The sequence below is a fragment of the Pongo pygmaeus genome, chromosome 12, assembly GCF_028885625.2.
Source record: "Pongo pygmaeus isolate AG05252 chromosome 12, NHGRI_mPonPyg2-v2.0_pri, whole genome shotgun sequence".
Taxonomy (NCBI): Eukaryota; Metazoa; Chordata; class Mammalia; order Primates; family Hominidae; genus Pongo; species Pongo pygmaeus.
Window position 1 is genome coordinate 46,905,867 of NC_072385.2, and position 14,838 is coordinate 46,920,704.

The 14,838-nt window shown below is 48.1% G+C and overlaps 1 protein-coding gene across 2 annotated transcripts in view; it reads left to right on the forward strand.

Annotated features, from left to right (window-relative positions):
* REEP1 (receptor accessory protein 1) overlaps positions 1 to 14,838 on the forward strand; it is a 125,226-nt gene continuing 110,388 nt past the window's right edge. The window contains exon 1 of one of the 2 annotated variants that reach the window (XM_054472678.2): positions 1 to 231. In XM_054472678.2, the coding sequence (XP_054328653.1) occupies positions 200 to 231 (32 nt within the window). In that variant the 5' untranslated portion in view covers positions 1 to 199. The remainder of the gene's footprint in view (positions 232 to 14,838) is intronic. The other variant, XM_054472671.2, reaches the window with a different exon arrangement.

Here is a 14,838-nt window from a genome sequence, read left to right on the forward strand (position 1 = left end):
GCTGGGGCCGCCGCCGCCGCCAGAACGTGCCGCGGCTGCGCCAACACGCGAACGCCGGGCAGGGCGGCGGGCGCGCTCAGTCTGGCGGCGGCTGCCGTGAGCTGACGGACGTACCGGGAACGCCGCAGCAGCCCGCGCCGCCCGCAGCCTAGCCGAGCCGAGCCGCGCCGCCCGGGCCTCCCCCGCCCGCCTGCCCGCCATGGTGTCATGGATCATCTCCAGGCTGGTGGTGTAAGTGGCCTTCTCCCCCGCGCCCCTCCGTCCCCTCCCTCCCCGCCCCCGGCCCCGGGCTGCGCGCGCCCCTACAGCGCCCGGCCCCAGTGGCTCGGGCTATTAATACCCGGCGCAGCTAAATTTAGCAGGTACAGTAGCCGCCGAGGACGCCTGCGGGCGGACGGGCGGCGCAGGACGCGGCTGCTGCCCAGGAGGCAGCCGGCGCCGGCGGCCGCTTGCGGGGGGCTGGGCCGGGACGGCGAGAGCTGGGGCGCTCGGGGGTTCCGCGGGGGCTGCGTCTCGCCGCGCGCCGGCCGCTTTGTTCCCCAGCTCGGTCGATTTGCAGAGGCCCCGAATGGGCGCGCCGCGGACACGCGTCTCTCTCCTTTGGGAGAAATGTGCGGTCGCCCGGCGCCGCGCCCCGCCGCTCCAGCTTTTGTCAGGTGGAAAGGACAGCGCAGACGAACCAGGGGCGCTGCCTGGAGGGTCAGCGCGGAACGGGTGGAGAGGCAGAGGCGGGGCTCCCAGTGGGGTTGGAAAAATCCTCCTTTTTAGGTGTCTACATCGACAGCGGCAAAGGCAGGTGGGACATGGGAAGACGCATGTGAATCTTGGAGTAAACGCCTGGAGCCCCCGGCTCCGACTCCTTTTGCAGGGGATTGAGAGACAGGGGCAGGTACCTCCAGGAGTGCACGGGAAATTTTCAAGTGACAGCCACCCGCATGGTGGCGATGACACCTCCCAGGCCTTGCCGGAGAGCGCAGAGTCATCTGGGGTGAGGTCTGTGTGAAGTCATTGGGGGTGGGCGTAGGGGCCGATTTTCTCTTTCAAGCCCCAGGACCCGTAGGCGTTTGAAGAGCTTCCCCGGTGGATTTATTCTCCTTTGGAGATAGACGTGGCTGTTCCAAGTCCCTGTTCTTCCCTAACCATCCTGGCCTGAGTCAGAACGGATTTGCCACCTGCTGTAGCTAGCAGGGGCTGAAATGGGTGTGGGGAGTCTAAGGCGGGGAGGAGGGTGGCAGGCACCTCGGGCTTTTTCTTTGTTTGAGAACGCGGGGCTCTGGACCCCAGTGATTCTGCACCATCACTCCCCACGTTTCGAAACACCACCCATCTCCCTTCCCTTCTTTACTGATTTTCCCTTCCGAAGTGGATCTCAGCATTGTCTCCCGCCACCATTCAGGGCTTTCCTCCCAAAGCCAGTGTCTGTGCCTCTCAGCCCCCAAGTCATTCCGTGAAGGCCTCTCCACAGCTGTTCCTGACTGCGGGGGGTTTGCGCTGCACCTTGAGGTGGCATGTTAAATATTTAGAAGATTTCTGCCGGCAGAGCCGACATGAATAATACAGGGAAGTGGCTGACACGCCTTGCCCTGCCTCATGCCTGACCAACACTGTCTTGCCTTCAGGGTGGTGTTTCCTCTCTGGGATCGATATTGCCACTGGCTTCTGGGAAGCCCTCACAGGGTGGGGCTGGAGAGTTGAGCTGGCCTGGCTGGTGGGCTCTCTGTAGGTCCTGCTGGGTTGGGAGTGAGGGCATCTGGTCCTGGGTCATGTGACTATCATTAGTTTTATTAGCACCTCCCTCACCCCTGTCCTTTTTTTTTTTTTTTTTCTGAGACTGAGTCTTGCTCTGTCGCCCAGGCTGGAGAGTGCAGTGGCACAGTCTCGGCTCACTGACGCCTCCGCCTGGGTTCAAGCGATTCTCCTGCCCCAGCCTCCCGAGTAGCTGGGATTACAAGCGCCCGCCACCACGCCCAGCTAATTTTTGTATTTTTAGTAGAAACGGGGTTTCACCATGTTGGCCAGCCTAGTCTTGAACTCCTGACCTAGTGATCCGCCCGCTTCGGCCTCCCAAAGTTCTGGGATTACAGGCGTGAGCTACCGCGCCCGGCCCCTCCCCCTTTTTTACAATGGGCAACTGATGGGGGTGGAGAGGAGAGGCATATATTTGGGAGGTGTCTCAGGGATGTGCTGTTGCTTTCTAAAACAACCACACTCCCTAGAACCGAGACTTCAGAGAATTTAAATGAACAGCATTCTGTGGCCCAAGGAGAGTTGATGGGATTTGGGATTGTTACTTCCACTATCAAGTCCCAAAGGTCAGGGATACCACTTATCCCCCAGTCCCTAATTCCCTGTAGAAACCCAGCATAAGCATATTGATTATGAGTTATGAACATCATTTTTAATAAGCAATACCTGTTCCATGAAGACAATATTTGTTAATTACAGGAAAATTAGAAAAGATAAACTGAAAATCATCCACATTTCCACCACACAGAGATAACTAATAATAATGATGGAGGGCATATTCTTCAAGAAATTTTCCTGTGTGCATATATGTACATATATTTGTAATTCAAGGATATTATTGATTCAGCTCAATATTCTACACTCCACATACCTTGAGGAACTTCTTATCAAGGGGAGGAATACTGTGTTTGGAGTCAGAACACCCATGGTTCAAATCCCAGTTTTGCCTCTTGCCAGAAGATCCCAGTTCACAACTCAGATCAGAGCAGATGCTAGTCCACAGCTAGTTAACCTCATGTTGCTGTTGCAAAGACTTCCATGACACTTGATATATAAATTGCCAAGCACCACGGAAAGCACTAAATCAATGATGAGTCCCTCCTTCTGTCCTCCCCGGGAACCCTATGAGAGGGGCTCTCAGACTTAATTTACTCCTGTGGTTTTCCAGCTGGGTTCCCTGAGGGCCACCCAGCCTGAGCAGATGGGCTCTGGGCTCCTCATCCCTGATTCAACCCAAGCAGTTCCTTTTTTGTTTGTCTTATATATTGGGGTTCTAGATAAAATACAATTCAGAAAAATCTGTGTGTTTTACTGCTAATAAAAACAACTGATCTAGTCCTCCCCCTCATCTGTAAAACTGCAGAGGAAATATGCCTTGCTCAGGGACACAAGATGAGCTGGTAAAGAAAACAGGCTCTGGATTTTTAGTCCAGTCCAGTGCTTTTTCCACCTTCACTCCCCACTGAGAAAAATTGATCTCTTTCAAACTCCCTAGACCTCTGGTATGGGAACATCCTATGGTTTTATCCACGAGTCACGTTTTGTGTAAGCAATCTTTTCATGGTTTTGTAAGCCTCTGTCACATCAAAGAACATGTAAGGAAGACCTATCACTGTGTTCTGAGGATAGAGAGGGAGTGTCTTCCTGTCTTTGTGTGGTCCCGACCATCCGACCAGAGGTATCACGACAAGCTGATGGCCTCCAGGGACAGCCAGCCAGTGCTCGTGGTTGTCTCTGCTGCGACTGGCCGTGAGCATTTTGAAGAAAGCAATTGTGGCTTGTTTCTCTTTACAACCCCTTTTCCCCTGCCATGGGTCTTTCACAAAGTACCTGGCACCTGAATGCACTGAGTAAAGGTTGGTTGTGTTGAAGGAAATCCCAGGCCCTGGGGACAAGCAGAGTGGCTGGCTAGTGCTGTCCCCTGGGGACGGAGGTCAGCAGGCATCAAGACAGGCTTGTGCCCACGGGCAAGGCTCTTAGAGTGAGGACCAGTTTGAGATGCTTATTTCTTGCCAGCTCTCTTTCTCTTAACTTCCTTGGTTCAGCCTGTAAAGAATTAAGGAAGAGATACTCAGTGCAATAGCACTCAGAACCTGGTTGATACCTTCATGGGACACAGGGGCTTATTTAGGACTTCTCTGCTTGCCTCCTTTCATTTTCTTTACACACAACTCAAGGCCTAGGCATGAATGAATTTCAAACTGGGGAGAGCATGTTTTTGTGCACCCTTTTGGAGGGGGGATACCAATGTTGTTCTGTGACTTCTTGGAAGAATATGTCATTTTGAAGCATTATTCTAAGGAGCAGGTATTGCCTCATTGTCTTGGCCAAGGCCCAGAATGTTGGCTGAACGGATCAAGAGCTTCTCACCCCTTATGGGATTAGTAGACTAAAACCCCAGCTCACTACATGGGGAAAAGAGAGTTCTAAGTCCACAGAATTTTCTGAATAACTAATGCCTGTGCAGAAAACATTTTATTTCCACATTGCACATTTTAAAAAATACTAGTTTTTAGAAAATACAGTGTGATGATCAAGACAGAGTCTTAGTTTGATGGCTGAAGATCTGGCTAAGTTCCAGGACTGGGATTTGGAGCATGAAGTCTGTCCTGGGTCAGGGATGTGAAAATGGATGGGGCTGGGAGGAATGTGGATTGTCCTCAAGATATTCCCCAACTGTTGCAAAACAAATGGAAAAAAAAGAAAAGATCATAAATCCTTAAATATAAGCTAGCCTTTCTTTGGCGCCTGCTTTTAAAATGTGGCATGCAGGAAACTGATTCAGTTAATGGAGGGTTCCAGTTGGTTGAGGATTGGTTTCCTGGCACCGTGCTGTAGTACGCTGTGGGAGCTGGGTAGATGTTTCGGTTGAATTGTGAAGGGAAAGATGTTAGGCTAGCAGGCAGCAGACATGGGTTCTAGTCCCAGTGCTGGTCTGACTCACTGTCACAGTCCTAAGGGCAACTCCCACCCACCTGGGCCAGCTCCCTGTCTAAGAGACAGGTTTTTGGCCACAGTCACCTTGCAGGTCCTAAGAGCTCCAAGAGTCAGTGTTCCTCTAGGTCCCTTCCTTCCCCAGCTGGCCTGTATGCATCACGTTTATTTATAAACAGGAGGAGTATCCTCAAGGAAGTGAAAAATACCAGCTTGGATTTCTCCGCCGTTGAGCTGCCCTGTTTCTTTGTTTGCTAATCCTGTCTGCCTGCTGAGAAGTAGCTTTCATGCACTTCTTCCCACTGTGTCTTATTTGAGGTTAGCTGACAAGTGAGGGTCTCACCTAGTTATTACTGGGTCAGTCTCCCCGCTTCCTTCTGAAGCCCGCTTTTTTTTCCTTCTGAAGCCCCTTCTGAAGCTATCTTTTTTGGAGGGTGTATTATGTCGGGGGAGGAGGAGCCCTGGGGAGAATGAGGGAAGCGGGGAGTCAGGTCCTCTTTGGCCACTTAGTGAGGCTGCTGTTTTGTGTAAGTATGAGTGCATGTGAGTGAACGTGTGTGTGTGTGTGTGTGTGTGTGTGTGTTTCCAGGAAAGTTAGGGAGGCTAGGGAAAGGAGAGACATGGCAGTGCAGCAGCCATAGCACGTGGCACCTTTGGAATTTCACTGCCAGGGATGAGCCACACACATGCCCAGCTGGTTACCAGAATTCTTAGTCTGGGGGAGTTTTTCCAACCCCCAACAAGAAGTAAGGGAGGGGTGCACTTGGGCACTATGGATGTTTTCCTCTCGATTCTGGGCCTTGGGAAGGGAATTGGGATTCTTGAGGAACTGGAAGTTGGATCATTATATTCAGAGTATTTATTCTGAATTTTCAGATCTCATCTGTCTTTATACAGAAGCACATTATTTTCACTTTGGGTTTTTTAAGTCACACTGGGGCTTCCCTAGGAATACAGGGAGAAAGGAAATATAGATCAAGGACCAACTATTTGGCACACAGTAGGGATTTCAGAAGGAATCTTGAAAGGTGATTTGGTATAGGTCTTCAAGCATGCGTGGGTACCCAGACCAGGATGGCAAGTGAGGTTCATCTCTTATGATTAACGTGAGGCTGCCTAGGCCACTGTCTTGAGGAGCAAGAAGCTGAGTTAGGCTCAGTGGGGAAGGAGTCCCAAGAGTGCTTTATTCAGGGAAGATGGCAATGGGGCACATGTGTTGTTTCAGTATTTGCTCTTCCACACTTAGCTCATTCCTGATCAGAAAAGGTCTGCCCCATTGTCAGATTTACTAGATTAGTAAACAGAGAGCATCTGTTATTTGAGTTAACATCTCCTCCTGACATCCCATCTCTCCCTCTCCCCGTGGCCTTGTCAGTCACCTGGCAGTTCTAGGACAAAGGTGCCTCCTGTTGCCACTGTAGGGAGCTGTCCAGCCTAGAGGCTGTCTTGCCCTGCTTCTCTTTCCTCTTAGGACTGCCATGCATAGCTATTCTACATTCTCCGCCCCCCAACCTTTTTTTTTTCCTTTCACTGATCACAGCTCAGTTAAAGTCTGCCTTAGGCATTCTCCTGCATGCTTATGTGTGTATATCCTTTCCCCCTCTTTGTAGGAGACTCTGGATAGTACTTTGGGCTGCAAAACTAGTTTTCCATTCCCTTCTGGCAACATGCTCCATCCTGCCTCCCTCCACTCAGCCACAGAAGTCAGCATGTGACCCAGACCTAGATATGCATTTTCCTGGGCACGGACATTGGTCCAGAGGTGGGCAGGTGACCCAAACTGAGATCCTTCCCCAGCGTTTTTTGATTTGGAGCTGAGGGAGAATAGCCTTGACTATGGGGCCCAGAGTTGGAAAAATATGAAGTTAGGGCTGAGGCATCTAAAGCCCCTGGCATACATGGAGAAAGTCCATAAGCAAAAGTGAAGAATACAGCAAAGCAAAAATAAATGGAGATGAGACTTGGGTGAGAGAAAGAGGCTGGCACAAGAAAGTCTTGGTTCTGGTTGTTCGGGCCCCAGTTCCTGCAGCTGCTTTTTTGATGCCATGAGCTGTCCCATATCCTAGAATGAAAACTTTAAATGACGCTTATAACCAATTAAATATTTGTTGTTAGGATGGACTGGGGTATGCTGCAGGAACAACTCCCAAATCCTAGTGGCTCAAGAAAACAAAGGTTTATTTCTTGCTTTCTGCTGCCTGTTCACTGTGGGTTGGCAGAGGTACTGTGCTCATCGCATTCACTCAGAGTCCCAGGCTGACTGGATTTCCTTTGTCTTATCATTATAAGACATCAGGATTCTGGCTGGGCACGGTGGCTCACTGTGTAATCCCAGCACTTTGGGAGGCAGAGGTGGACAGATCACTTGAGCCCAGGAGTTTGAGACCAGTCTGGGCAACATGGCAAAACCCCATCTCTACAAAAAAATACAAAAATTAGCTGGGCATGGTGGTGTGCACCTGTGGTCCCAGCTACTTGGAGGATGAGGTGGGAGGATCACTTGAGCCTGGCAGCTGGAGGTTGCAGTGAGCCGAGATCACGCCACTGCACTGAGCCTGAGCGACAGAGTGAGACCCTGTCTCAAAAAAAACACACACACACACACCAGGATTCACTGTGGTAGGGAGAGAAAAAGAGAGAGTCACATACTGGCTCATAAGTACCTGCACCTGGAGATGATAGCACGCCATTTCTGCTCACATGTCATTGGCCAAACCTGAATTCAAGTGGGTGGGGAATTACACTCCTCACTAAAGAACAGCCCTGATGATCATGATATATGTTGAATGAATGACTCCTAACCAGCTTTGCAAACCTAGAAATGTCCTTGGCATAATATGGTATTGTGCAACTGGGAGAATCCTGACATACTCCTTCAATCTCTACACTGGAAATACCTCTCTCACTTCCCTTTTAGTCCGTTTATTCTGTTTGTGAGTCAAGAAAGGAGGTCTTAAGTCTGAGGAGAAATTAGCAATTACAAAGAACTGATGCCATTCCATAGCTAAAGCCTTGGAAGGTGCCCTCTGGCTTTCACTACACTCTCCATATGTGTTTCTACCTTTCTCCACGAAGCCTCCCTTAGGTCCCCTAACCAAGAAAGATTTCTGTCCTCTGGGGCCCCAGAGTGGCATTGTCACTTTGTTCCTGGTGCTGTGGTGGTCTCTGCATTGATATCCCCTTACAGACCACATCTGCTTCATCTCCCTCACAGTTTCTCATATGCAGTAGGTGCCCAGCAAGTGCGTGTTGGATGGTGAATGAGTCAGGACCTCAATCCTCAGAGTGTGATCTGTGCACCAGCAGCACTGGCATTACTGGAGTAGTTAGGAATGCAGTCCCAGGCCTAGTGAATCTGCATTTTAACAAGATCCCCATAAAGCCTGAGAAGGGCTGACTCAGGAGACAGGGTGCCATCATGTCCCCTGTGAATTGAAAAGAGATGGACTTGCCTGAGATTCTCATTATTGGCTGTGGACCTGGGACCTGGGATTTAATCACAGGCCACCATTTGTGCTAGACTGTCATTCATGCTTTCTGGTTCTTAGAGGTTCTGACCCCAAGTTTTTATGATGAGTTCTAAATAGCATACCTGGACTCTGTCAACCCAGTGCCCAACCAAGAACCTTTTGATATGGACAGGGGGCAGGTAAGTACTGGGTAGAAGAGGGCAGTTCCCTGGCAAAGGCCCCACCCTCAAGCCTGGAAACTGTGGCCCTAAATGAGAACAGTTATCCCTGTTTTCCTGCCCAAATGTTGCTTTTTCCAAAACCACTCTGGCCTGCCACACCCTGCATCCTGTATCCATAAAAACCCCAGACTCTACTGGCAGAGAAGCAGAGTGGCGTGGCAGAGGAGAGAAGAGAAGCATCTGAATGTTGAGAGGAGTTCAGCCAGGGATGGCCGCACTCCAGGGGAAGATTATCTTCCCACTGTCTGTATCCCCTTTCCAGCTCCCCATCTCGCTGGGAGCCACCTCCATCACTCAATAAAATCTCCGCATTCACCATCCTTCAAGTCTGTGTGACCTGATTCTTCCAGGATGCCGGATTCTTCTTGGAACCCGGGTACCAAGAGGGCAGGGTGTAAAAGACTGTCACCTTGACTCTCCACTGAGCTGGTTAACAGCCATCTGTGGACAGCAGCTGCTAAAACAGCATTAATTGTAGCCACCCCTAGACGCTGCCATGGGACCAGAGCCCAAAAATGCTCACCCCAGCCCTGGCACCTGCTCACCTGCATGCTTCCCTTCCTGCAAGGGGTTTGAGCACTGCAGGCCGAGTAAGCAAGCCACATCCCTGTCACAAGTCCCACAGAGGGGTCAAGGGAGCCCTCCTGTCTCACTTTCTTTTTTCTTTTTTCTTTTTTTTCTTGTTTAAGACGGAGTCTTACTCTGTTGCCAGGCTGGCGTGCAATGGCACCATCTTGGCTCACTGCAATCTCCACCTCCCGGGTTCAAGCAATTCCCCTGTCTCAGTCTCCTGAGTAGCTGGGACTACAGGCGCCCGCCACCACACCCAGCTAATTTTTTGTATTTTAGTAGAGATGGGGTTTCACCATGTTGGCCAGAATGGTCTCGATCTACTGACCTCTTGATTCCTCACCTTGGCCTCCCAAAGTGCTGGGATTACAGGCATGAGCCACTGGGCTTGGCCTCCTGTCTTACTTTCACAGGTGGGCTGCCTAATTGTGATCAGTGTAAAATTTAGTCTTGTCACAACTGGGGCATAGACTGCCAAACCTATGCCTGTCAGACAGAATATTGGGCTGAGTGGGTCACGCTGCTCAGAGGAGAGGGAATACAACCCACCTTGAGAAAGAGGCTAGTGAGCCTGGCCAGCTGATGCTGGAGATTCATGTTGGATTTCCAAGAACATGCAAGGACTTTTTCTCATGAGCACATAAGGTTGAGAACCACGAGTCCACACGTGCCCCTCCTGAGGGAGTTGCAGGATCCAGCACGATCTGTGCACACTTCAGGCTGTGTGTTGTGGAATCCAGGCTCTCAGCAAGTTCTCCCTAGCTCTGCCTTCAAAATACTCGCCTGTCTACCCATGACTCCCACCTCCACCACTGCCACCCTGCTCCAACCAAATACTGTTGCTCTCCTGGACCATTGAAAACCCTCCTGACTGTTTTCTCTGCTTCTATTCCTGTCCCTCCAGTGATCTCATTAAAATGTAAGATAGGGCCGGGCACGGTGGCTCACGCCTGTAATCCCAGCACTTTGGGAGGCCGAGGCGGGCGGATCATGAGATCAGGAGATCGAGACCATCCTGGCTAACACGGTCTCCCCATCTGCACTAAAAATACAAAAAATTAGCCTGCTGTGGAGGCGGGCGCCTGTAGTCCCAGCTACTCAGGAGGCTGAGGCAGGAGAATGGCATGAACCCGGAAGGCAGAGCTTGTAGTGAGCCTAGGTCGTGACACTGCACTCCAGTCTGGGCAACAGCGAGGCCCCGTCTCCAAAAAAAAAAAAAAGTAAGATAGGCCATCTTTCCCCTGCTATTTAAAAACTGCTCCATCTCACTAAGAGTAAAACTCAAACTCCTTACCATTGTCAACAACACTCAACAAGGTCTGGTTCCTGGCCACGCTCTGACCTTACCTTGCAGTGGCCTCCCCTCTCTCACTCAGCTCCAGCCTCCTCACTATTCTTAGAAGGTGGCAAGCTTGTCCCATCCAGCAGACTTTGCACATACATATATTAATAATATATATTATTTCTATAATAGAGCTACCAGTTAGAGACCTTAGAATAAGTCTTTTTTAAAATGAAAAAAGAAATAAAGCAAAGAATTGAAAATATAAGAAAACAGCATATCCTGGGGGAGGGAAATAGGCCCATGTGGAAAAGAAGCACTTCTGGAAGTAAAAAATAAAGTGTTGACATTAAAAATCCAATGAATAGGTTAAAACAGTGAAGGATTGAATGCCAAGAAGGTGGTGTTTTTCACACTGCATCTTAGAGCGAGAAGGAGTCTTAGTAATGTTGTGCCCTTGTTCGACAGGCAAGGAAGATGGGGACCCACAGAGATAGGTGATCTGTCAAAATCACTAGCCTCATTGGCTAGGCCAAGACTTAAGGCCAGGTGTCCACGTTCTGACAATGTTTTAATGTGGAAAAGAAAGTAAGCTTGTTTTATATGGTTAGAGAATTGGACTAGAACCAGTGGGTGGCTAGAAGATAAATTTTTGGCTAGTTGGAAGGAAAAGGTTTCCAGTAGTTGGCACTGGACAGCACTGGGCTGCCTTGTGAGGCAGGGAGCTCCTGGCTTCCAACCTTAAAACTGTCCAACCCTAAAACTTTATGATTTTTTTTTTTTTTGAGACGGAGTTTTGCTCTTGTTGCCCAGGCTTGAGTGCAATGGCATGATCTTGGCTCACTGCAACCTCCACCTCCCGGGTTCAGGCAATTCTCCTCCCTCAGCCTCCTGAGTAGCTGGGATTACAGGCATGCACCACCATGCCTGGCTAATTTTGTATTTTTAGTAGAAATGGGGTTTCACCATTTTGGTCAGGCTGGTCTTGAACTCCTGACCTCAGGTGATCTGCCCGCCTTGGCACCCCAAAATGCTGGGATTACAGGCGTGAGCCACCATGCTTATGATTTTAATCTTTTTCCTTATACTGGTTAAGGAAGAGAGAGAGAAGAGGTATTAAAAATATTTCCTTTTTCAGTGATTGGACTTCTATCCTTGCTCAAGACTGATTGATTGATTCATAGCTTGGTCGATTTATTCATTGATGTACTGCTCAGTTTTTTGACCATTTGATGCATGCCAGCCACCAGGGATATAAAGATGAATAAGTTCTGATTCCATCTTTGAGAAGTTTATGAGGTCACATAGCTAGTCACTGGGAAATTGGGACTTGAATTCAAGTGTCCCTCTGCCTGCCCAGTGCTGTTTCCATTGGGTAGATATTTTGTGGGTGTGTGTGAATGACGTGTGGGCTTTGGTTGGAAATTGTAGGGATAAGCCCTTTCAGCAGGGGAAGTGGTACATCTTACATATGAAGGAATTAAACCACTGCTTTGTCTTCCTACCGGGGGGACACTGTAGCATCCAATGTTGGAAAGAGAAGGCAGAGGACAGGGTGTGCTAAGTGGAAAACAATCTGAGACGAAGAGGTGGATGAAGTCAAGCATCCTTTCCCACTGTATTAGTCTATGATTGCTGCTGTAACAGGTAACCATGAATTTAGTGGTTTAAAACAACAGAGGTTTATTCTCTTGCAGTTCTGGAAGTCAGAAGTCTGAAATGACTCTTTTGGGGCTAAAATCAAGATGTTGGCAAGGCTGGTTCCTTGTGGAAGTTCCAGGGGACACTCCATTCCTTGCTTCTTCCAGCTTCTGGTGGCTGCTGGCATTCCTCGTGGCTGCATTACTCTAGTCTCTGCTTCTGTGATCACACTGTCTTCTGTTCTGCCGTTACATCTTCCTCTTAGGACACTTGTGATTACATTTAATCACATTTAATCACAAATCAAATAGGGCCCACTTGAATAATCCAGGATAATCTCCCCATCTCAAAATCCTTAATTTAATTCTACCTGCTAAGTCCCTTTTGCCTTATAAGGTAACATTCACGGGTTTTAGGAATTAGGACCTGGATATCTTTGCAGGCCATTACTCAGCTGACCACACCCAAGATCACAGGCCTTACTGCCTCCAGGCTGAGGGGAGTTCATCTAAGAACAACCTAAAGAAAGGGGAAACACACAAGGGAACACTTTGATGTTCTAACGTCTTTATCTTTTTAAAAATTTTTTTTTAAAAGACAGGATCTCACTCTGTTGCCCAGGTTGGAGTACAGTGGTGAGATCACAGCTCACTTCAGCCTTGAATTCCTGTCTTCCAGCAATCCTCTTACCTCAGCCTCCCAAGTTGCTGGGATTATATGCACCTGGCTTCTAACATCTTATTTTGTCTCCGTTTCTGGGCTCTCCTTGATTTGCAAAAAGTAATTAATGAGTCAATAGAAAAGACTATTTATAAAGAAAAGGTCGTTAGGGGATAATGGATAATAGTACAGTGAACCCTCATTTACTCATTACCAGTTTAAGAACTAGAACACTACCTTTATTGTATGAATTTACCATAATGTACTTATCAACCAAACTCTTGATGAATGTTTAGGTTGTTCTAGATTTTTCTTTTGCACTCTCTCAGAAAGAGCGCTGCAGTGAGCATTCTTGTGTGTTTCCTGATGTACCTTTGCACAGGTTTTGTTAGGGTTAGTCTGGCTGAGGCAGAGGATAGTTGCATCTTCTACTTGACAAATAACATAAATTAAGTTTCCATAGAAAAGGGGGCCTATCCTGGGGCTTTTTATCCTGTGTCATTGATCACTTTGACTGACCCTGCACCAACACCACACTGTTGTAATTACATGGCGTGATGAAAATTCTTGATGTCCGGCTTGGCAAGTGCTCCACTGAAGGGATGGGTTGCCCCTCCACACCTGTGGGTGTTTCTCGTTAGGTGGAATGAGAGACTTGGAAAAGAAAAACACACAGAGACAAAGTATAGAGAAAGAAATAAGGGGTCCCAGGGGACCAGCGTTCAGCATATGGAGGATCCTGCCAGCCTCTGAGTTCCCTTAGTATTTATTGATCATTCTTGGGTGTTTCTCGGAGAGGGGGATGTGTCAGGGTCATAGGATAATAGTGGAGAGAAGGTCAGCAGATAAACACGTGAACAAAAGTCTGTGCATCATAGACAAGGTAAAGAATTAAGTGCTGTGCTTTAGATATGCATACACATAAACATCTCAATGCCTTACAGAGCAGTATTGCTGCCCTCATGTCCTACCTCCAGCCCCAAGGCGGTTTTTCCCTATCTCAGTAGATGGAACATACAATCGGGTTTTATACCGAGACATTCCATTGCCCAGGGACGGGCAGGAGACAGATGCCTTCCTCTTGTCTCAACTGCAAAGAGGCGTTCCTTCCTCTTATACTAATCCTCCTCAGCACAGACCCTTCACGGGTGTCGGGCTGGGGGACGGTCAGGTCTTTCCCTTCCCACGAGGCCATATTTCGGACTATCATATGGGGAGAAACCTTGGACAATACCTGGCTTTCCTAGGCAGAGGTCCCTGCGGCCTTCCGCAGTGTTTGTGTCTCTGGGTACTTGAGATTAGGGAGTGGTGATGACTCTTAGCATCTGTTTAACAAAGCACATCTTGCACAGCCCTTAATGCATTTAACCCTGAGTTGACACAGCACATGTTTCAGAGAGCACGGGGTTGGGGGTAAGATTATGGATTAACAGCATCTCAAGGCAGAAGAATTTTTCTTAGTACAAAACAAAATGGAGTCTCCTATGTCTACTTATTTCTACACAGACACAGTAACAATCTGATCTCTCTTTCTTTTCCCCACACTCCACCATTTGTTCTTCATAAACTATTCTCCAAACCCATTTTCTTTCAGCAGTGGGTGGGATTCCGTTTGCACCGTGTCTTTACCATCACTTGATACTCTCACACTTAGAATTTTTGCCAGTCTGATGGGTACCAAGTGGAATCTCTTTATGGATTTAATTTGCATTTTCTGAACACTCATGAGACTGAGCATCTTTTCATATGTTTATTGGCCATTCATGTTCTCTCTTCTGTGAAGCTCCTGCTCAAGTCTTGCCAGTTTTTCTCTTGTCCTTATCTTATTGATTTGTAGGAGTTCTTTAACTCTTCTGGATGCTAAACTTCTGTCATTTATGTGTTACAAATGTCTGCTCCCAGTCTGTGATTTATTTTATCATCTTTTTTATAGTCTACATTGATAAACAGAAGTTCTTAATATTAATGCAATAGACGGCATGTTTTTTCGCTTATAGTTTTTGCTTTTTGTGTCCTAGGAAAATAAAATTGTGAAATTATTCTTCCATATTGCTCCTAGCAGTTTTCTAGTTTTTCTGTTCACATTTAATTTCTTACTCTATCTTGAGTTGATTTTTATATATATGATGTGAAGCAGCAGTCTAATTTTTTTTCTTTTTTTCTTTTTTCTTCCATGAAAAGCCAGTTTTCCTGGCTCTATTTATTCAAAAGTTCATGCCTTCTCTTCAGACCTGCAATGCCCAGCCCTGTCATAAAGTGAGTTTCTATAATGTGCAGGCCTGTTTCTGGGCCCTTCATTCTGTACCATTGAATA